We start from the raw sequence: 21,310 nt of genomic DNA on the forward strand, positions 1-21,310 counted from the left end.
CAATCCCTTGCCCCCTTCAAGCTCAATCCCTTGGCTTTGGGATTGGTCAATCCCTTACCCCTCTTGAACTCAATCCTGTGGCCCCTTTTGAACTCAGTCCCTTGTCTTTGGGATTGCCCAACCCCATGGCCCCTTCAGTCTCAATCCCTTGGTTTTGGGATTGCTCAATCTCTTGGCCCTTTTGAGCTCAATCCCTTGGCTTCTTTGGGCTCAGTCCCTTGGTTTTGGGATTGCTCAATCCCTTGGCCCCTTTTGAGCTCAATCCCTTGTCTTTGAGATTGCTCAATCCCTTGCCCCCTTCAGTCTCAGTGCCTTGGCTTTTGGGATTGCTCAATCCCTTACCCCTCTTGAGCTCAATCCATTGGCACCTTTGAACTCAATCCCTTGTCTTTGGGATTACTCAGTCCCTTACCCCTTTTGAGCTCAATCCCTTGGTTTTGGGATCGCTCAATCCCTTGGTCCCTTTCGAGCTCGATCCCTTGACTCTGGGATTGCAGGCGCTGGTGGGCAGGGACCTGGTCTCCTTGAGGAGCACCGCTAGATCCAGCACTGGTGTAGACCAGAGCTCGGGAGATGCTCCACAGCAGCTGCTCCAGGCTCTCTGCAAGCATCTGCTCGTACAACAACATCGAACTCAGAGCGTGCTTCATTAATTGAGATTGCTTCACTAATAAAACACTCGTGACCGCCTGACCCAGGGACATGTACGTACCTGTTAGGAGCTGGGGTGCAACCAGGCAGGAGAGAGAGAAAAACTGTGCTCATGTAGTGGCAGCTCATCCCTTGTTTTGCTGTTACCTTCTGGAGAGTGAGGGCTTTTGCTGTCCGGTGAGTAAAATAAATTACCCCCAGCAGCTGCTAGTGCTGATCATCTGAAACAGTGGAACCCACTTAAATGAATAATAATTAAAGAAATAAATTTCCCCGAGTGCCAGCCTCAAAACTTTTTGTTCAGCAATAAAGCGAAGGAGAGCCTCGCAAAATGAATCGCTTGGCTGTTTCCGAAGTAGGCTGCCTGCGCCGCGGCGGGCGAAGCGGGGTTATAATGGGACTTATTAAAGGAGCCGAGGAAGCCTCTTCCTGGGTGCCAAGGTCATGCGTGAAACAGGCTGAGCAGAAGCAAGCGCGGCTAATGGCAAAACCCCTTCCCTTGATGAGCAAAAAATAACGGGAAGCTGGGATGACCCCGTTACAGTCATCCCCGAGTCGGAGCATGGGATGGTGGAGCCGATCGTCTGCCAGCCGCGGTCACTTGGGCAAAGCCCTGGTTGTTTCCCTCTCCATGTAAGATTTCCATAAATTATCCTTGATTTGGGGCAGTTGAAGCAGATGGGCAACAATGGGCTCGGCAGTTTCCCCTGTCCCCAAGGAGGGTGACCTGCACGGTGAGCACAAGCCGTCACCCTAACGATACTCTCACCCTTTTGCTCATCCCTTGGCCCTGGTGCACCCCGGCGCTGCAAACTTCTCCCTTTTTTTAGGCTATTTACGTTTTCTACAGTCTCTCCACCATGTAAAAAATAAATGACTAGATCAGAAGTGCAAACAGACCTTTCCACACGATAAGGTCCTGGTCCTTGAGCTGTGTCCTAGGAGCAATAAAGTCCTTCCTAAATAACTAAGCAGGTAATAATTAACCGCGCTCCCTCCGTGCAGTATTTGCAGCCGATTTTTAACGCAAAGGAAAATTTCAAGCGTCCTTTTCAGCGCGCGTTTGTTGCATCGCAAGCCCTTGGGCGAGGGGGAGCTGAGCAGGGGTCTTGGAGCTGGAGAGGAGCACTCTGCTCCCCGTGCTGGCAGCCTGGAAAGCACCGACTGTTGCTCCCAAGCGCGGTTCCTGGGCTGCCAAGGCAAATCTCTGCCAACCTTTCCCTGGAGGAGAAGGACCAGGTAGCAGGTGAGGGACCCCTCAAGCCCTGAGATATGTTTTGGGATTATGGAAAAAAAAGGTCCTAAATAATACATGGGTGTTGGTGGAGGGGTGCAGCATCCGACCCGCTCGTTTTAAGCATTTTTTGTGGTTGTGGAGCCTTTGACAGGGATAAATTGTGCCTCTTTCCCCTTTTCCATCAAAAGCTGGAATTTCAAGCAGGAAGCGAACGCTGCGGAAAACACCATGGGAGTGCTCGGCTGTGGATTCCTTCAGAGGAGCAGGGAAAGAAAAAAAAAGAGTTAGGCTGTAGCCCCCGCTATTAATCATAGCTGTAATCATGCATTTAATGAACATGACAGCTCCCGCTCCCTCCGGAGAGACGCGTCGAGTCTCATGGCTGGGTTAGGTACAACAATCACTTCTCAACGCTCGCGCTTGATAACACCGAGAGCCGCCAGAGCAGCCAGTGTCAGGTTGGGATGATGCATTAAGAGAAACAACCCCGTTTGCACGGGCTGTGTATTTCCTTACAGATGATGCGCTTCAAACCGACTAAATCATTAAGAAGAAGGGAAAAAAAAAAGAAAAGCAGAGAGAGAAAAACACCTGTCCCTTATGCAGGGTATAAAATATCAAGCCTGACGCCGCCGTGCTGTGTGTAATCAGTTAAAAAACCCTTAATGTGCAGTTCTTGATGCTCTCCCCAGCAGCTTTTATTTTTTTCCGTCCTTCTTTTTTTGCCTCCCCCTGTTGTTCCCGCTGTCTTTGAGCATGCACATGGGAGGAACTTGCCATGCCACTTAAATCTTTGCAGCGAGGGACTTTTGCAATACAGAGGAAAACGTAATACGGGATGTGAGAGTTGCTCTCCTGATCCGACAGCGTTGCTGCGTCCTGACGCTGATGCTCTCCCCGGTTGGAGAGCAACTGGGGAGGAAAATGGGACAGATTTGGGACTGGCATCTGTCCTGCAAAATAAAAGTGTGTTATGTCTGGACCAAACGAGACTCCCAGAGATCAGAGTCGAGCCCTGAGGGCATCATTTCGGCTTTTTGTTTAATTTAGTCCAGACTGCAGCAAATTTCAGCTCCTAATTTTTTAATTTAACCCTTATCCAGTTCTCTGGTGTCTTTTGCTCAGTGCCGGTTTCATACCGCGTGGGTTACTTTGATAATAGAGATACACCCTGAATCTCCACTGTCTGCAAAATGTCACATGCTTTGTATTTATTAATGCAAATCTCTTGGTAGCGGCTCTAATTGGGCATCCCGAGTCGGTAACCACTCTAAAAATCAAAACTTGGGCTCCTTGGACCTCCTTAAAGGTCTGAGACATCAAACCCGCTCTCCTGCATCTCCTCCCTTTCTTCTTTGATGCTCACGGAGCCTTGCTTGTATTTAAACTTCTTTTTGCACGACGCAAAAGCTTCTAAAAATACCATCGCGCCGGAGCTGGTTTCTTCCGTAAATCCCAATCAACGGCGAAACGCGTAATTATGGAGCTTCTTAACCAGCAGCGTTACGCAGCACGGGGCTGCATCCTCCTGGGTAAATATTTAGGTGGTTTTCTAATACTTCAGAGAGGATTTGCACTCGGGATGAGTAATTAGGCGGTGGGAAAGCGTGGATAAAGGGTTTCTTTGCCAGCTGCCAGTCTGATGCTTTGCCAGAACCTGGTCGGCACGCCGGACGGATGCATCTCACCTGGATTTTGCCGTGGATGGGAACTGGCTCTCGGGCTGTTAAACTGCCTCCAGGCTGTGAGTTAATTCACAGCAAGAGCCTGTAATGGGAGATGCACATTGCCTGTCTGCGTATAATAGCACAACTTCTTGCCAGAAGATAAAAGCTGAGCAAAAAAACCCCAAACATTATGCCATGGATGTATTTTTGCTATATATAAATTAAAAACCAGTGGCCTGAGGCTGTTGCACCCTTCATTTATTTACTTATCTATTTATTTCTTTAGTGATTCCTCCTTTCTGGCCAAGATGTGGTTGTCAGGCTGCTTTAACTAAAAGGATGGCACACGAGCATGGGAGTGTGTTCGTCCCCGAGAGTCTGCTTTTATGCCCGGGTATTAAATATTTAGAGAGATTGCCTGCTGCCCTGGGGAGCTGGCTCCTGGTATAGCCCATCCTGCTGAGCTTGCTTTAAGGAGCATTAAACATAATTGCAGAGGGCTGAGGGATGCTCTATCCCTACCCTAATGGTCAGACTTTAATTTGGGTCTTTCTCCCTGCATCAGTTGGGAGGTCAACCTTGCTCAAGCGCACTGGCCTCTTAACCCACGTCCTCGCTAAGAGATGCTCTGCGACATCTTCGGAGCGACCCGAAGTTGATGTGCATTTATTTTAGCGCTGAAAACTAGTTGAAAAGATGCTCCTACAGCGAGGCAGCTCTGCGACGAGGGGGAACCCCCAAAAAATGCAAAAAAACCCTCAGCGGTGGCTCAAATGCCCGGTTGATACTCGACGCGCTTGTGGCAAGCTCGAGTGAGCTTGCGGCAAGCTTGAACGCACTTGCCGGTGAGTTGCGTAGAGCTTGCTCGATGCCTCTGATCGACAGGCATGTGCCGCCCGTGCCGGCATCGCGCCTGCGCCAACTGCTTTTATTTGCAGAGGGAACAGATGGGGCTTCGCCGACGCCGGCAGCCCGAGTGACAGCTCGCGCGCGGGGAGAGCGCAGTGCCGCGCTATCAAATTCCACTCGCTCACTCCCCAGCATGCCCGGGCTGGCAGGTGAGTGACTGAGCCGCTCTCGTACCACCTGGAAAGCTGAGATACAGCCTTTCTTTTGAATTCATTCTTTCCTACGCCAGTCAAGGACAATTTAATTATGTGCGTGCACGTATTGGAGGCAGGCGCTGGGCTTCCCCGGCCGGCTGCAGTGAGCAGCCAAGCCAAGCGTGGAAATTTGCTGGACCGATAACGCAAGCGTGCGAGTTGCCCAGAGGGGATTTTTGGCACGTTTGGGTGTCGAGGGGAAAGGTCCCTGCTGTGTTTGGAGCTGGCAAGGAGCCCTTTTGCTGTGGCCGCTCCAGAGGTGCCGGCAACGTGGAGGTCCGTAAAGAGCATCCTCACCCATCTGGGCTCTGGGAGCTGCTTGCTTTGGGTTAAGCAATAAGATCATAGAATCATAGGATGGTTTGGGTTGGAAGGGACCTTTGAAGGTCATCTTGTCCAACCCTCCTGCAATGAGCAGGGACATCTTCAACTAGATCAGGTTGCTCAAAGCCCCGTCCAACCTGACCTTGAACGTTTCCAGGGATGGGATATCCACCACTTCTCTGGGCAACCTGGTCCGGTGTCTCACCACCCTCAGCGTAAAAAAAATTCTTCCTTATATCTGGTCTGAATCTACTCACTTTTAGTTTAAAACCGTTACCCCTTGTCCTGTCGCTACAGACCCTGTTAAAAAGTCTGTCCCCATCTTTCTGATAAGCCCCCTTTAAATATTGAAAGGCCGCAAGAAGGTCTCCCCGGAGCCTTCTCTTCTCCAGGCTTCTCCAACCCCAACTCTCTCAGCCTGTAAGTCATAGGAGAGGTGTTCCACCCCTCTGATCATTTTTGTGGTCCTAAGATACTGAGGGCCTTGTGAATTCCTGCAAAATTTTATGATTCTGAGCAAATTATCTATGTTTTTTTCTCTGTTTCCAACAGCGAGGTTGCATTGTACGCCCAGTCCCGGCTCCTCTCCATCCAGCTGCCTGAACAGATCAGCTACGAGCCGATACATCGCCAGGTCTGTACTGACGGGGAGGAACGGCGTGCTCCCCCTCCAGATGCTGCATGTGATTTATGCTCAGGAGGGTGTCAGCAGCTTGAGACCCAGCTATTTAACTGGCTGTTTATTCGGTGAAGCTCTGGCCGCTGCTTTTGCCCCAGCCTCTGCTACGAGGTGCTTTTAAGCTCAGCAGAAAGCTGTGGTTTCTGCTTGGAAAGGGTTTGAAAAGTTGTTAGTGGATAGCAACACTTTTCTGCGAGCAAAGAACGCCAAATCCTGCTCGGAAAGTCCCTTTTTAAATCAACCGTATTGTTCTCAAGGGGTATTTTGGTTTTTTTCCCCCAACTCCAAAGCCCATCCCAATTTAAGCCAGCAAACCTGCAGGTTTTCCTTCTCGCTGTCCCACTCACAAACTGGGAACCTGCCACGTGGCAACTGGAAAGCACCATGTGTGGGAGAATGACGGCACGTTGCTGCTGTTCAACGCCCTGCCAGCTTTCCTCTTGCCTTTTTCTTTGTGCTACAGATGTGCCACATATCATTGTGTCCTTAAGTATGAGCGTTTGCAGACAAGTCCCTCTTAATTGTGGCAGACTAAAATTTATTCCCGAAGTATGTCTGTTCCAGATGTCTGTATACAGACATAATGCCAGATTCTAGCTATATTTTATCATATCGTACCACTAATATCAGCTAATTTAAAATGTGCCGTCGGAGTTAATTGGTGCTAGAGTCCAGCTTGCAAATGCTTTCTGTGCAGGTCAACGTGCTGGTGACCTGGCCAGGTATCACAAGTAGCCGAGGTGTTGACTATGGGAGAGCCTTTTTTCAATATCATAATTGCAGCAAAGAAATACTCTTTTTTTTAAAGGCTTGCCTTGCGTTAGCCTTGGAAGCACCTCAAGTACCAAGAAGCAATTTGTGGTGGGGCTTGGTGTCCCCCCGAGCCATTCGTGATGAAAGACACAGGCATTTCTGACACTGAAATGGGGCTTTCGCATTCAGCATTTTGGCTGTATGAAGTTGTCTTTTTCTCATTGCATTTTAACTTGAGAGCTGCAGACAACCAATAATCATAGAGGTAAAAATGTGCATTCCCCCATAAAATAGTTTCCTTGAGTGACTATTTATCGTGGGCAATGCTACTGTGACCCTTAGACCTGTAGTTCTCGCACCAGGAGGACCAAGACTGTGGAAATATATAAATTATATAATATTTCTGTATTATACATATCTTAAAATAATTTTATATAGAAATATTTATCCTTAGTCTCTAAGGAAGCAGTGCATACAACTACACAGAGAACCTAAGGCGAGCGGCTTTGTTTGCCCCCATCCAGAGCACTGTGTCCTCTGCAAACTTGAGCTGACCGTGCTGTACCATCTAATTACCTGCTCGGAGAGATCAAACGTGCCCTCCATGGTGTTGCATTCACCCAGATCTCAACACTTCCCCTCTTCCTCCTGGTCCCATACATCTCTATAGCTGCTGGTTAATTACCTCTTCAGCTGGAAGCTTGTGGAAAATGTGTGCTAAGCAACTTTTGATATCCTTAAGTAACTTCTAGTGGTACCAGGCAATGAATAGCGAGTTTTTCTGATATTTGGTGTTACCTTGTGTTCCTGCGGCTGTCACGTAGGCCCTCATTCATTGAGGTCCATGAGCAGGTGCCCACTTGAAGACCTTGAATAACGGTGGGGAGTGCAGCGGGCCAGCTGACAGGGACACGTGCTGAAGTGCCCTCTAAGTTGTTCAGCGTTTGCATCCTGTGCTGCATGAGCCCAGAATGCGAGAGGATGTTTTCTGCCTCACCATGTTCCCCAAAACTGCAGGAAGCTCTCTCCATGCTCATAAAATCATAGGAGAGAATCACGGTCATGGGGGTGGGAAAGGATGTCTGGAGAGCTCTGTCCTTCCTCCTGCCCCAGAGGGCCTCTTGTCCTTCCAACATATCTCTCTGAGGAGGTCTGGTTCCACCTTTTCTACACCATCTCATTAAGAAGTCACAGAGGACAATAAAATCCCCCTTGGCCTTCTCCTTGCTGAGCAAATCAGCCCGTGGCCTCTGCTCAGATGTCTTGTGCTCCAGCCCCAACCATCTTGGTGGCCTCCGCTGGACGCACTACCATCCATCACTGTCCGTGTTGTACTGGGAGTCCCAAACTGGACCCAGTGCCCAGCTGTGGTCTTGCAAGTGCCAAACAGAGGGGATAGATCCCCTCCCTGATCCTCCCGGCTGCATTCCTGCTCATACAGCCCAGGATGCGGTTGGCGTCATCACTGGAAGGGCACCTGGCTGACTCCTGGGTGCCTTGTTCCCCAGGCTCCCCAGGTCTTCTTCTGCAGAGGTGCTTTCTAGGCAGTTGGCCACAACCTGTCCTGCTGCATGGGGTTATCACGTACCAAATGCAGATGTTTCCAGGGAGATTGGCCTCATCTTGCAGATTTTTAAAGATTCAGGGTGGAGTTGGACAAAGATAAAAAAGACTTAAGAGCTTATGGCCCAGCATGAACTTCCCGAATATCTCACTCTCTCATCAAAGTGAAACTTGGGCTTCTCTGTGATTTCAGGTGCTGTTGACTTGTCTCCTCTACGTCATTGTTGTGTTGAAGGTGGAGATGTTACCTGACCCTGTCTGTCTTTCTCTGTTTAGCCGTGCTGTTCAGCGAAGTTTGGCCATCATTCGTCAAGCCAAGCAGAAGAAAAAGAAGAAAGAATACTGTATGTACTACAACCGCTTCGGCAAGTGTAATCGCGGGGAGAGTTGCCCCTACATCCATGATCCGGAGAAAGTGGCCATCTGCACCAGGTATGGATGGACACAGCGACCGCATGCTTTGGCCCATCACAGTAGACTGGGCCATTGGTTGGCTTTGGTGCTTGCTCATGTGATATTCCCCAGGGGAACGACCCAATAATGGAGATGTAAGACCATGAGAACAGCTGTTCTGGGTCAGGCCCAGGATCTGCCCAACGCTGTTGGGCTGGCAGGTACCTCCAGGAGGAGGACAAGACAAGGCACAAAGAGAAAGGCTCTTCCTCCTGGCTGGGACCTCTCAGCTGCTGGCAGTGAAGCCCTGCAGCCTGGTAGCGTTTGGTTTTCAACTGCCAGAGGTTGCTACGTCATCCTGTAATAGCCAGCAGTTCTTGTTTTGTGTGAATTTATTTAGTCCTTTCTTTAACACATGGTATTTATGGCAATGGGTTGCACAACTGAATTACAGACTGCATGAAAAGTGCTTCCTCAACTGGCTGCTCGAGTATTGCACTGGGTGCCTCCTCACTCGTGGTTCATGAGAAGGATGGAATAATCATTCTCTGATCACCTTCTAGGCACCATTTATAACTATATAGTCTGCCCCTCTCTGTCCAAACTTCCCAGACTGGAGAATCATGGTCTATTTAATGTCTTCTGGTAATTTTTCTCTAAATTTACACAGCATTTTACACCTATTAATGCTAATAAAACATCGCACAACCAGCCTCCAAGTTAAACACACAGGTTTTGGTTGTTCTGCACAGGCTGTAGCGATTACAGAAATATTTATTTCACATTTTGGAGGTAGATATCATCACCAGGACGTTTACGTCTACTAAGTAACCTTCCATATCGTCGTACAGAAGCTCTAAAAACATTAAAAAAATCAGAGCAGTGTTTTAAGAATTAGTAATAAGATCAAATCAACATTTCTTAAATATAATCAGAATAATAGTCCTTGGTCATTTACTTACCGCTGTCAGGTTGAAGATGCCATCAGGGTTTGCTGGGTGGAATTTGGAGCTAAAACATTTAGCCCACCCCCAAAGAGTCCATCTGATTTGAATGATTTTGTGGGTCCTGGGTAATACCTGGTGCAGATGTCGGAGTGGTGCAGATCTGAGCTGAGTGACTTGAGAGCCTGCCCTGACCATGCACCAGGTGATTTCTTCTAGCAGCATTTCTCAGATCCACTTGGATCCGTGCAACAGGTTTGAATCCTGCAGCCTGTGACGCCATGCAGCTACGAGACTTGGTAATTTATTACAGGAGAACTGATTCATGTTGCCAGCTCGTTATACCTGCCCAACAGTTGATTAAACTATATTATTAGTCGTTTTAAAAGTGTAGAAAAGCCAGCTCCACTGATGAACTCCTTGAGTAATTTCTCTGTAAAATTGCTGCTGTGCTAGAAACCATTTGGAGGTTGCACAAAGCTCAATGGGAAACTGTACAGGAGGGAAAAGTGATTTTTTCTTTTTTAACTGATTTCACTCGCTCTCACTCATTCTCCCATAACACATCCTCACGAGCACCGAGGCGCCTGTGTCCAAGGTATCTTGTCAGGATTACTTCTGGTGACACAGAGGAGAAGGGATGCCGCTACTGAGTCCTCACTTTGAATCCTTGGTTCTTCTTATGTTGGCGACCAAGTCTGGTTTTGGGCTGTGCTCCTTGCATACTTTTGGAATTGCTGGTCCTTGAGGTCTTTTGGGTCTCCATCCTGCCCTGTTTCCATGAATCACTAGAGGACAATGCTGATTTACTCCCGGTCTTGTGGTTCCTTACCCTGGTGCCTTCTAGCTCCAATCTTGTTCTTTAGCTTTCTGTTATCGTCTCTTAATTTTCTCAGTCTGCTGTTGTTTTAGGGTGTCCTTTATTTTCCAGATCTGGGTGTTTTGAGGAGGTGCATGTAGCTATGCTGTGATCGCAATCATCTGCAAACCTAGTTGACATCAACCAGCTGGTTCTCACCTCTATATGTTCCCATTTATACTTTGTTCAAACCAATCTGAATTTGATTTTATTTTTAATTAATCTCTCCATGCTCAGCTCTAAATTTACCCAGATTTTATAAATAAAGCTGGGGACATATTCCGTGCTCCAGAACCTCCCTGCAAGGTTTTGCAGCTCACATCACGTACCCCTGGAGTCTGCTTTTGGGGAGTTCGGACAAGCGCTCTTCCCATGATAACATGTCTATTTTATTAATCTGCTGTCACATTGGTACCTCCTAGGAAAACTTTTGAGTCCAAACGTCCTCACGTGCTTTGGGATCTTGGCTTCTGTTGTGTGCCTGTCTCTGATCCTCCTGGTTGTTGGCCACTCACACCTGGAGGTCCTCCTGGTGCTTCATCCGGCATCTGGTGTAATCAGGGCTCTAGGAAGGACCTTTCTTCTTCTGGAAGCATCATCTCTGAACCTCATGGTACGGGCCTTGCTCTGCCTACTAATAAGCAGCCAAATAATATGAAAGAGCAAGATCTATCAGGAAGCATACTCTTCTAAGAGGAAAGACCTGTACCGATTTAGGGCGTGAAATGGGATTTAACAGCAAGCTCGGCAGCAGTCGTGTGTATTCACAACCTTGGGGCAATGGGGCAAGGCAGATGTTCAGTGTTTAAAACCGTGTGTTTTGCAACCCACCTCGTGCTCAACCCTCTCCTTCTGGTATATCTACAGGTTTCTCCGTGGCACGTGCAAGAAGACGGACGGGACCTGTTCGTTTTCCCACAAGGTGTCCAAAGACAAGGTCTGTATGGCTTCCCAACAAGCGCGGTGTGGCTCTACGAGCGAGTGAACCTACGCTGGTGGTTGTAGGGAAGTCTACCTCATTGAGTGCTTCCAACAGAGTTCGTTTGTAGTTTGCTTGCCAAGCTGTTCAGGCTCATGAAGGATGAGAGGAAATGGCCTCAAGTTGCACCAGGGGAGGTTTAGATTGGATATTAGGAAAAATTTCTTCACCGAAAGGGTTGTCAAGCATTGGAAGAGGCTGCCCAGGGAAGTGGTTGAGTCATCATCCCTGGAGGTATTTAAAAGATGTGTAGATGTGGCGCTTAGGGACATGGTTTCGTGGTGGGCTTGGCAGTGTTAGGTTAATGGTTGGGCTCGGTGATCTTAAAGGTCTTTTCCAACCTAAATGATTCTGTGATTCTATGATTCTAAGATTCTTTTTGGGGCTCTGTGGTTTTATATACACAGAGCGAGGTGGAAAAATAATTAGGTTTTCTTTTAGTGGTTATCAGTTGACAATTTAGCAGATTAACCTCCATTCAGTGGCTAGGATCTCCGGTCAGACGTAGCTTTGGAGACCTCAAGCGTTGAAGCCGAGGTGAAGTCGGTGCTGAAGTTTAAGTGTAGCTGCGGGTCCTTCGCTGAGCTGGGATGTGCTTCAAGCACGTATTTACGTTTCAGCTTTGTTGGATGGATTTGGAGGATCATTTCTCTGCTACAGACAAAGGATCACCCAGACAACAGCAGTAAAGTTAATCCCACCGGGGTATTGAAACGCCAACCAGAGCGGTGTCGCTGCGTGGGGAGTGGTTTGTGATCAGCTCTGGTGTCAAGGCTCCGCTGTCAGGATGGAGGTGCCAGAAAGCGGGATGCAAACGAGGACCGGTTTTCCTGGATTAGCCCATAAGGCTCAGTCCTTCATCATGTCGCTTGATGATTCTGCAGCCCCCCTTGGCTGTATTTCTGGCATGTCATTTGTCGAAAGCAGCTTTGTCAAAGCTTTCGCAGCTGTGCCTGGGGCACGGCAGGGACCGGAGCTCGCCTGAGCCGTGCTGGATCTCGAAGCGCTGCTTTTGATTACTCAAGCTTTGGTTATTTAGCCCATGCCCTGTGAATTGTCCTTACAGCACCTTCTTCTCCCCACTCCCTTCGAGCGTCACCATCCTCCATTCCCCATCCACAGCATCATGTAGGTAATTACAGTGCAATTACTGACCTGTAAAGGATTTAACCCATGGGGCGTCGGGTCGCATCAGCATCTGGGATAGGACCTTTTCCAACGGCATTTGCCTTTGGGCATGCAGTTTTCTTGTCTCCCTTTCCCTCCGTTTGCCTAAGACACGTTCGCTGTCAGTGGGGAGCTCATAAGTTATCCTGGCGGCGAGCTGAGTCGTTCTGAACGAGGCACAAAGCACCATATGTTTTTTACATGTATCTCTCTTCCGAGTCACTTAATCACGAGTATATAAAATAGAGAAGATAGGCTGGGGACAGCTGTACTCCCTGACTTGTGGCATGTCAAAGGAGGGATGGGGATGAGAATTGATAGAAGGAAAAAGGGCTGGTTTGGGTTTTTTTTCTTCCTGTAACATATAGTTAGACTTCAGAAATAAAGAAGCCAAGAAAGAAGAAAGTTTTGCAAAGGGACTGGTTGTTGGTGTATCCAGAATTGTTATAATTAAGGCAGATTTGGAGTGGACATGGGGCCAGCGACTTTTTTTCACCCGAGTAAGTGATGTGCAAGTGCTCACGTCATCACGCAACCCACTGCCTGTGCCTCTGAGCCGAAGGACTGATACTCATCCAGCCTGCACGGGATCATTGGCTTACATCTGTACCGGCGAGTTAAATGGTATTTCAGCAGGTGCTAGAGCTTGGTTTTGGTCCCAGGGCAAGAACCTGGGTGAGACTTGGGAGTTGGAGATGGCCAAGGAGCCGTCGTGGTCGGTGGTTTGGCCGCAGCCGTGTCCACCAAAGGATGCGATGGCTGGATGCGGATGGGTTTGTGCCAGCTGGTCTCGGTACCCAGGAGTGTTCCTCGGCATGTTTAATTTGCTGGTGGAGATGTGGCCTCAGTTTCCCCTCCAGAAACACCAGTGTGTCTCGGTGCCTCAAGGAGGACCTCAAGCTTTTGGCTTCTGGGCTCTGTTTTGGGTGGATAGATGGAGAATGGTGGCTGCAGCGTGGCGTGGAAAACTCAACCTTTCCCCCTTAGCAGCACCTCGCCAGTTAGGAATCGGGGAAGAATAACGGTAATATCATCATGGTAATAAAACTGAATTAAAAAGGACTGGCCATACTGAAGTCTCTTGCAGAAGAACTGGTTTGCTGATGGCATTTTGGGGACAGAATCCCTGGGAAGGTGTCCCACGGGGCGCGGGTGGCCTCTGCCCGTCTCGCCTTCTTCCTTAGCGGTTCGCCGCTACCGAAGCATCACCTAAACCCAAGCTGAGTCGTTAAATTAACAAGCCCACAAACGAAGCAGGCAGGTGCCAGCTCTCTTACGTGCCTTAGAAACAAATACTTTCGGAGCACGTGTTTCTGGCCATGCACGTCGTTCTCCGTGGGGAAGGAGGATTATTTTTTGCAGGATTAGGCGCCTCAGGGGCGGTTCAGAGGTCTCCGCTTGCCACCTTGTCGTCAGCGCGGGCTGGAAGAGAAACAACCTCCTCTGCGGAGTTCAAGCCTATTTCAGGGTGATTTATAGCTGCGGGATGCTGCTACCCAAAGCGAGAGGCGACTTTGCTTTTCAACTCCTGTAGCTCACTGTTAACCCGGGTGATTACTAGCAAACAGGGCGTTAGCCTCATTTATCAGCGGCGGAGAAAGGCAGGTGAAGTCGCTTGGCAGAGGAAGGCAGCGGTTTCCCCCCGCTTGTAGGTTTTTTGGAGCAGATCCCACCTGCTCCTCGGATGAGGGATTGGGGGGGGCGGCTTGTTTTTGGCTATTTGAGTTGGGGGTTTAATGTGATGAATGATATTCTTTGTGTGGGTAATGATGATGTGGTGTTGGCTGGGGTTTGGGGGTTCCCAGTTTTGGTGCTGGTGCCCCGTTAGTTGACTCTCGATTTCACTTTTTGGTTATGGGGCGGGGGGGAACCCCACAAACTCCTCATCGGAGGAGCTTCAGGTTATTGTTGTCATGTATCTCACCTCGGTGGGAAGTCACCGGGGATGGGGCCCAGTGTCCGGTCCAGAAGGTGAAGAACCAAGAGCTTGGGGGGGGCTTAGCTATTGCTTTGAGGACAAAACTATTGCTCAGCCTGGGGACGATCCCGTGCCTCAGTTTTCCCACTGAAAAATGGGGACAATCCCTTTGTTTTACATGGGAAAGCTGCGTGGGTTCAGCTGTTTGCAGCAGCGGGGAGCTTTTCCCCATCCTAAGCAGCAAAACCTTTGCTGCAAGGAGAGGATGCTCTCCGGGGTGGAGGGCTGCTCCAGATGGGCATGATGCTTTGCAGATGCTTTCAAAAAGCCAGCTATCCCTCTGGCAACAGTAAAAGGAGCCTGGAGGAGAGGGAAAGCTGGTGGTTGGGGAATTTTGCTCCACAGGGGATGCAGGGCAGAGCCCTCGGCTGAGGAGCATCCGTCAAAGCGATGCACAGGGAATTTCTCCATGATGGGGCAGAGCCACCGGAGCGTCCTGGTGATTGAGAGAAACTGGTAAATCTGAATGAATGGGTTTGTGAGTGAAGGTTAGCGAGAGGCTAGGACTCGGGCAACCGCCCGCTGCTGCTACAACAGCTTTTCCCCTTGAGGAACTCGAAAAGAATCAGCATTTTTCTCCCTAATAGAGCTTCAAAACTCTGTTGTGAGCAATTTGGAAATTCACGTTGAGTTTCGGGTTCATTAGCTGCTGGCTCCAAAGCGTGTACATAGTCAAAGCTGTCTAATATGGACGCACCGCACCAGTGCCTTGAATTAATGTTATTGTTATTTGTGTGGACGTAGTGGGGTGCAAACAAGGTTAATTGAAATGAGAGTGCTGCTTCCTCTTGATAATGGCTCAGGCTTGACAGCTAGGAGGAGTTTATTTTTGTAGAAGAGCTGCCTTTATTATCCCTTTTTATTAGAGCTAATTTGGGCTCTATATCAAAAACTACATTAAGAGAATCATTTACGGTCACACCACCACCACCAAAAAAGATAGCCCCAGAGCCCTGTCCTTTATGTTAATGTCTGCAGTTAAAAGACAATTAAAAATAAACTCTTCTCTTTTAAAGCACCCTTTGTTTTCTTTCCTCTCTGCTTCCCCCTCCTTCTCTCTATTTCTCTCTTTGCCTCAAGTGAGCCAATTTAGTTAAAACCCTAATGTGCCCTTCAGGGAAAGGGATTTTTCTGGATAGCCTCGGCCGTGGTTATTGCAGAATTGTAAATATTAGTTTGGGGATGCTCGAACCGGCGGGACTGAGATGCTGCCGGTGAACGGAGGGATCAATACTGCGCTGAGCAGTGAGGAAATCCGGCGTATAGGCGAGCAGCAAGGGATTAAGCAGGAGGAGCCGGATGGTCGTGGTGGCTTTGGGAAGCGCACGTTCCCGTCGGCAGCTGCCTAGTCGGATCGGGAAGTTGCCTGCGGTAGCCGGTGAGTTAAGGATGCTGAAATATCGCAGCAGGCTGGTAATTTGTTTTTAATTATAACAGCTGGCAGAAGGTGAAGTTTGTGGTTTGAGGACGATGAGGATCCTTGCTCGTTCGCTTTTCCCCGTTGGCTGTTGCACTGCTAAAGCTCGGGAGCGGTGAGCGTGGGAGCGGGGCTCTCCTCCTCCTTTCCCTCCCTCCCGGGGCATCCCTCCTGGAGCATCCCTCCTCCAACGCACAAGGACAGGCATCATCACATCGCTCGCAGCCCTTGGGGGGTTGCCAGGCTGATGCCTTCGCGTGATGCAGCCCCCCCCACAAATGCTTGCGGAGGTGCAAGTGCTTGTTTTCCCCCTTGCCAGGACCCACCTTCTGGAGCCTTTATCTAACCACGTGCTGTGCATCCTCCAGCCACCTCCATACCCATGGAAGAGCCAAATAAGGGGGGCACCCCCAGGATGCTGTTTTGGCCCTTGTGATGGCCAGAACCCCCCACGGAAGAGGGCAGCCAGGCTGGGCACAAGCCCTGCGCCGCTGTTCCCCTCACAGCCGCTGCATCACCCCTTGGGAACGGTGTTCTCCGTCCTTGTCCACGTGACGGTGCGCTCGGCTTAGTGCCTTTTGCAAGCGAGGAGCCCGGGGAGCAGCTGCCCCTTCTCTCCTCTTCAAGGTTAGTTGGGAGCGTTGGCAGAAGATGAACCTGCCATGTGCACCGTGCCAGCAAAGCTCCCATGATAGCAGAGTTTATTACGATTCCCCCATCCCTTCCCCATGCCCTACAGAGGCAGTTTTCTTTCTGGTGGCAGTTTCATGCTTTCCACCCTCTCTCCAGCATCCTGAAGGATGCTAAGGCAAGCGTGTTCGCCCCCTGTGCATATATACACTGGGACCACGTAGTGTCAGGGAGCTGCGTTGCAGGAGACCAATAAAAGAGTTAAAAATACCTCTGGGATCAATGGCTGGCAAAAGGCGTGTATTTATTTTACGCATGTCACGGTTTTATTTCAGTTCTGGGTGTTGGAACGGTTCCTAATCACGAGTCGGGGGGAGCACTAACGGGTTTCTCATCCTCTGCCCTTGCAGATGCCGGTGTGCTCCTACTTCTTGAAGGGGATCTGCAGCAACAGCAACTGCCCGTACAGCCACGTCTACGTGTCCAGGAAGGCAGAAGTATGCCAGGATTTCCTCAAAGGCTATTGCCCCATGGGAGAAAAGGTAAAAAGGGGACCGGCTCTCGGGGTCTCGGGATGGATGCACCTTTGCCGAAGCCACAAGCTGTTTTTCGCGCGAGCTATGGCACCGAAGGGAGCCCTAGAGCTGGAAGCTGCTGAACACCTGGATGTGATGCACAGCAGTCCTGTGCCTTTCCAAAGGGTTACGGGCAAAGTGGCTTGGTTGCCTTACAGGCAGGAAGAGAAAAGGAAACAAATTAAAGGCTGCAGCTTGCAAATGTTGTGCCAGTCTTTCCCCAGGAGGAGCTTCCCTGGGGTGTCCACATTACCAGAGTCCCGTGCCCGAGCTGATAGCACCTGCCCTGAAAACTGCTCAGTTAAATAGATGAGAAGCAAAGGAAAAGGCTTATGAGTCCCTGTTTTACATAGAAAAACCACAGACATTAATGCTTATTTTGCATGCTGGCTCCGTGACGGGTTGAAGCTTGAGCCTTCGATCTTGTAGCTCTGTCTTAGCAGCAAGACCGCCCTGCCTCACCTAGCCTGCAGCAACTGAGCCTTAAGCTGTGCCCGGTTATGTACCTGGGGCTTCGTGGAGCCCATCTCCAGGTCCTGGGAGCCCTCTGGTTTAGATCAATGCAGTGAAGTCTTACATGGACTTTATGTTCACCCTGGGTGGACTTGCAACCTCTTCCGCGAGCTTATGGCACCCTATGTAACATGCAGAGCTTGAGAGAGAGCAGCTTTCCTGGAGCGGAGCCTGGAGCCGGCTGCCACTTGCTGGTTTCCAAAGGAATTTTAGGGCTGCTACATGCAAAAAAATGAAATGTTGAGGTTTATCCGACATCTCGTGGCTCCCCGCTTCTTCGTAAGAGTCGAGAGAAGCAGGCAGCAGCAACCTTGGTTCCTCAGTGGTGTGGAGCCACGCTGCAGGATCTCACCTCTCCTTGCTTCGTGGCTAAGGGAGAGGATTGGCTGTGCTAGTGTTCCCCTGGGAATCAAAGCAACCGTCCTATCTGACTCCTCTTTGCTGTTTTCCATTAATTTAATAATATTTTTGCCTCTTTGTTTGAACCACTCTTTCGTTAGTAGAGCACGTGGTTTTCTTTTGGGTCCTGTGAGAAAGATATGGGCCGTCTTCGCTTGGTTTCTCCAGCTGCCATCTCAAATTTGTGAGAGCAGCAATGCTGTCACATCAGAGTCCCCAAGCACTCGTAGTTCAGAAGGGGCAGCCTGTCAATTTGCCACCAGGTTTGAATAAAGCAAAGGTGGACTCTGAGAGTTATGGAGATGATGCTTTTCTGCTGCAGGTGAGAGCTACCAGGCTTTTCTCTTCTGGGGTGCGGTGGGATTCCTATGCATCCTTTGACCATGCTCATCCTTTGACCATTGTGGCCAGCAGGTTGAGGGAAGTAATTCTCCCCCTCTACTCCACTTTGGTGAGACCCCCCTGGAGCACTGCGTCCAGCTCTGGGGTCCTCAGGCCAAGAAAGACACGGACCTGTTGGAGCAGGTCCAGAGGAGGGACACGGAAATGGTCTGAGGGCTGGAACATCTCTGGTATGAGGACAGGCTGAGAGAGTTGGGGTTGTTCAGCCTGGAGAAGAGAAGGCTCCGGGGAGACCTTCTTGCGGCCTTTCAATACTTAAAGGAGGCTTCTAAGAAAGATGGGGACAGACTTTTTAGCAGGGCCTGTAGCGATAGGACAAGGGGTAATGGTTTTAAACTAAAAAAGGGTAGATTCAGACTAGATATAAGGAAGAAATTTTTTACGCTGAGGGTGGTGAAACACTGGACCAGGTTGCCCAGAGAGGTTGTGGATGCCCCATCATTGGAAGTGTTCAAGGTCAGGTCGGACGGGGCTCTGAGCAACCTGATCTAGTTGAAGATGTCCCTGCCCACGGCAGGGGGGTTGGACTAGATGACCTTTCGAGGTCCCTTCCAACCCAAACCATTCTGTGAATCTATGATTTGCTGTGCAACGTTGGCCCATCTCTATGAACCCAACTGGAGGATGGGAGCCATCCTCTTCTCTCAGTCTGCTTCTGTCTGGGGAGTTTGCTAGTCACCTCTAGGGTGCGTTTGATATGGAAGAAAACATCACATCCACATCCTGGCTTGGTTCAGCCGCTTCCACGAGCCGACAGCAAGCGAACAGGAGGAGACAGTGAAAGCCGTCTCCTTGAGCTGGAGACTCCAGGTACCACGCTGAAAACACGAGAGGAACTTTGCAAGCGCTGCTTTAAATCGGCTCTTCGGCTGAAAAAATGAACCGCTAATGAAACAATCATTTTGTTTGCCTCAAGTCTGCCAGATTGCAGGCACCATCCCAAATATGCCTCAGCAGGCCTATGGAACGATATTATTTTATTGCATTTAATAGATAATGCGTGCCTAAGCATGGTTTTGCTTAGACTTGCTGCTCCTGGAGATTTCTAACTCCCTCGTGATTTTAGCTGCTTTTCACTGGGGAAGTTGCTGGGATGAGCAGTCAGATGCTTGGATCCACGTGCTGCTCTGGGCTGGAGCCCCAAAGGGCTCTTCTCCTCCTTTTCTCCATCCCTGTAGCTCTCATTTGGCAGAGGTACAACCCAGCAAGTGAAGCCATAGGTGCTCAGCGCCCATCACCGTGGCGTCATCGTGCAAAGCATTTTCTCCCTAATGCTTTCATTAGTGAAATTTAGTGAATTCTCCCTAACGAGAATTAGCTTTCATCATGTAAACTAGTGAAATTTGGGGAGAATGCTAAACCACCAGCCTGTCCCAGAACCCAAACACAACAGTGGACGGTGCCTTCTGCAAGGCAAAGCCATCCTTTCCCGAGAAGAAACCGCTACGGAGCAAAAAACAGGCAAAAGGAAGGGGAAAAAAGCCAAAAGTGAGAGCTTTAAGGAAAGCAGGACATCAGCAGAAGTGGAGGGAAACGCTAATAAATTAGTCTTTGCCTAATTACTTTTTGTGGCAGCGTGTGGAGGGGACTGCGTGCAGGATAAACATTTCCTCCAAAGGAAAACACAGGCATCCTGCCGCCTCCCTCCAGCACAGCGCTAGCCACGCAGGCAGGGTCCCTACAATTATTTTTAAAATATTCCAATTTAAATGAAAATATAAAAGAGATATTTAGAATATTTATTCTATTAGTAAAAGTGCTTACCGTGCCACTTTTAGAGTGTCAGAAAAGCATTCTCCTACAGATGATGGATAGCAGCCTGTAATTATATATGGGGAGAAATTGCTGAGCAGGCCATATTTAACTGGGGAGGAGAAATACCAGCTTGGGCCATTAAGGGTTAATTTTATTCTCTAAATAATATAAAAAGTGCTGAGTCCATGCCTTTGCTCAAAGTAGAAAGTCCTCAAATGGACCCCGGAGAGTTTATAATATTCTACTGAATCAAGTAAAAATGTTAACCTTGCTTCATAAAACGATGGCTTGTTAAAGATGCGCAGTCCCTTTTCTTTTGAATAATTTAGGACGAGAGTAAATCTTCTCTCGTTCTGCCTTTCCCTGTCCGAGGAACGTCGAGAGTCGTCTGCCTGAGGTCTGAACCGCAAAAGGCGCGGTCGGCAAAGGTGCGCGACACCGGCGTAGCATCCTCAGAGGATAAACTCAAACGAGGACGGCTGGTAATTGGGAGTTTAGGTTCTTTTGTGCCGGGGTTGGCACACTGGGCTTGTCTCCCCGTTGTGTTTTCCTCTCTGCGCTCCCCTGAAGAAGCACAATTTCTGATTTTTACCAGACCTTCATAAAAAATGTCCATTATTATCCATAATTTATGGCATGTCCTTGGCAGTGTCGCCTCTTAAGTACTTTCTAGAACGTCTTCCAGGATGCTCAGGCCAAGCTGATCAGCCTTTGACCGTCATAACTCCTACTGCACAAGCTCTTTGTACAAATGATGCCGGGACCGGCCTGCTCTGGCTTCATCAGGAGCTTAGAATAAGTGAGAAAGCTTTAATTTTGCATTCCCAAGTCCCTTTTTCAGGAATGTAGACTGTAGAGGGTAAAGGTCCCTCCACCCTTGGGGAGAGGGGGCAGCTCCTCTACAAGAGCGTGACCACGTTCTTCATTAAGGGAATGTTATCCCCAGTATTAATTGTTTCCAGGAGGGAGCTGGTAGCAGAGCCAGGACCTTAATTTCCAGCATTCTCACCAGTTCCTCGGTTGTGGGTTGGGAAGTTTCTCCAACCCGTGTGCACTCACGTGGACCTACAGCTTCCTAAAGGGAGTGGAGGAACCTGCAAGTTCAGCTTGGTGAAGCAGCCGGTGAAATACGGCTCCAAATAGCTCTGCTGCCTGAATCATCTCTAAACACGATGTCATACGTGTCTTAGCTAAAGCCACAAAGTGATGCCCACCATAGAAATCTCCCTGCCACCTTGTCTGGAGCCTGACCTTCTCCGGCACCATGAAACGGTCACGCTGGGTGAGGCTGGTCCCTCTGGGCTGGTCACCTGCACTGGAGG

General features: G+C 49.3%; 1 protein-coding gene across 1 annotated transcript in view; it reads left to right on the forward strand.

Annotated features, from left to right (window-relative positions):
• The window catches only part of ZC3H3 (zinc finger CCCH-type containing 3), a 185,514-nt gene that overhangs the window by 133,144 nt on the left and 31,060 nt on the right, over positions 1 to 21,310 (forward strand). The window contains exons 6-9 of the mRNA XM_076328983.1: positions 5,535 to 5,616; positions 8,254 to 8,409; positions 11,041 to 11,110; positions 16,755 to 16,886. Coding sequence (XP_076185098.1) covers positions 5,535 to 5,616; positions 8,254 to 8,409; positions 11,041 to 11,110; positions 16,755 to 16,886 — 440 coding nt within the window. The remainder of the gene's footprint in view (positions 1 to 5,534; positions 5,617 to 8,253; positions 8,410 to 11,040; positions 11,111 to 16,754; positions 16,887 to 21,310) is intronic.

This window comes from Aptenodytes patagonicus, chromosome 2, assembly GCF_965638725.1.
Source record: "Aptenodytes patagonicus chromosome 2, bAptPat1.pri.cur, whole genome shotgun sequence".
NCBI lineage: Eukaryota > Metazoa > Chordata > Aves > Sphenisciformes > Spheniscidae > Aptenodytes > Aptenodytes patagonicus.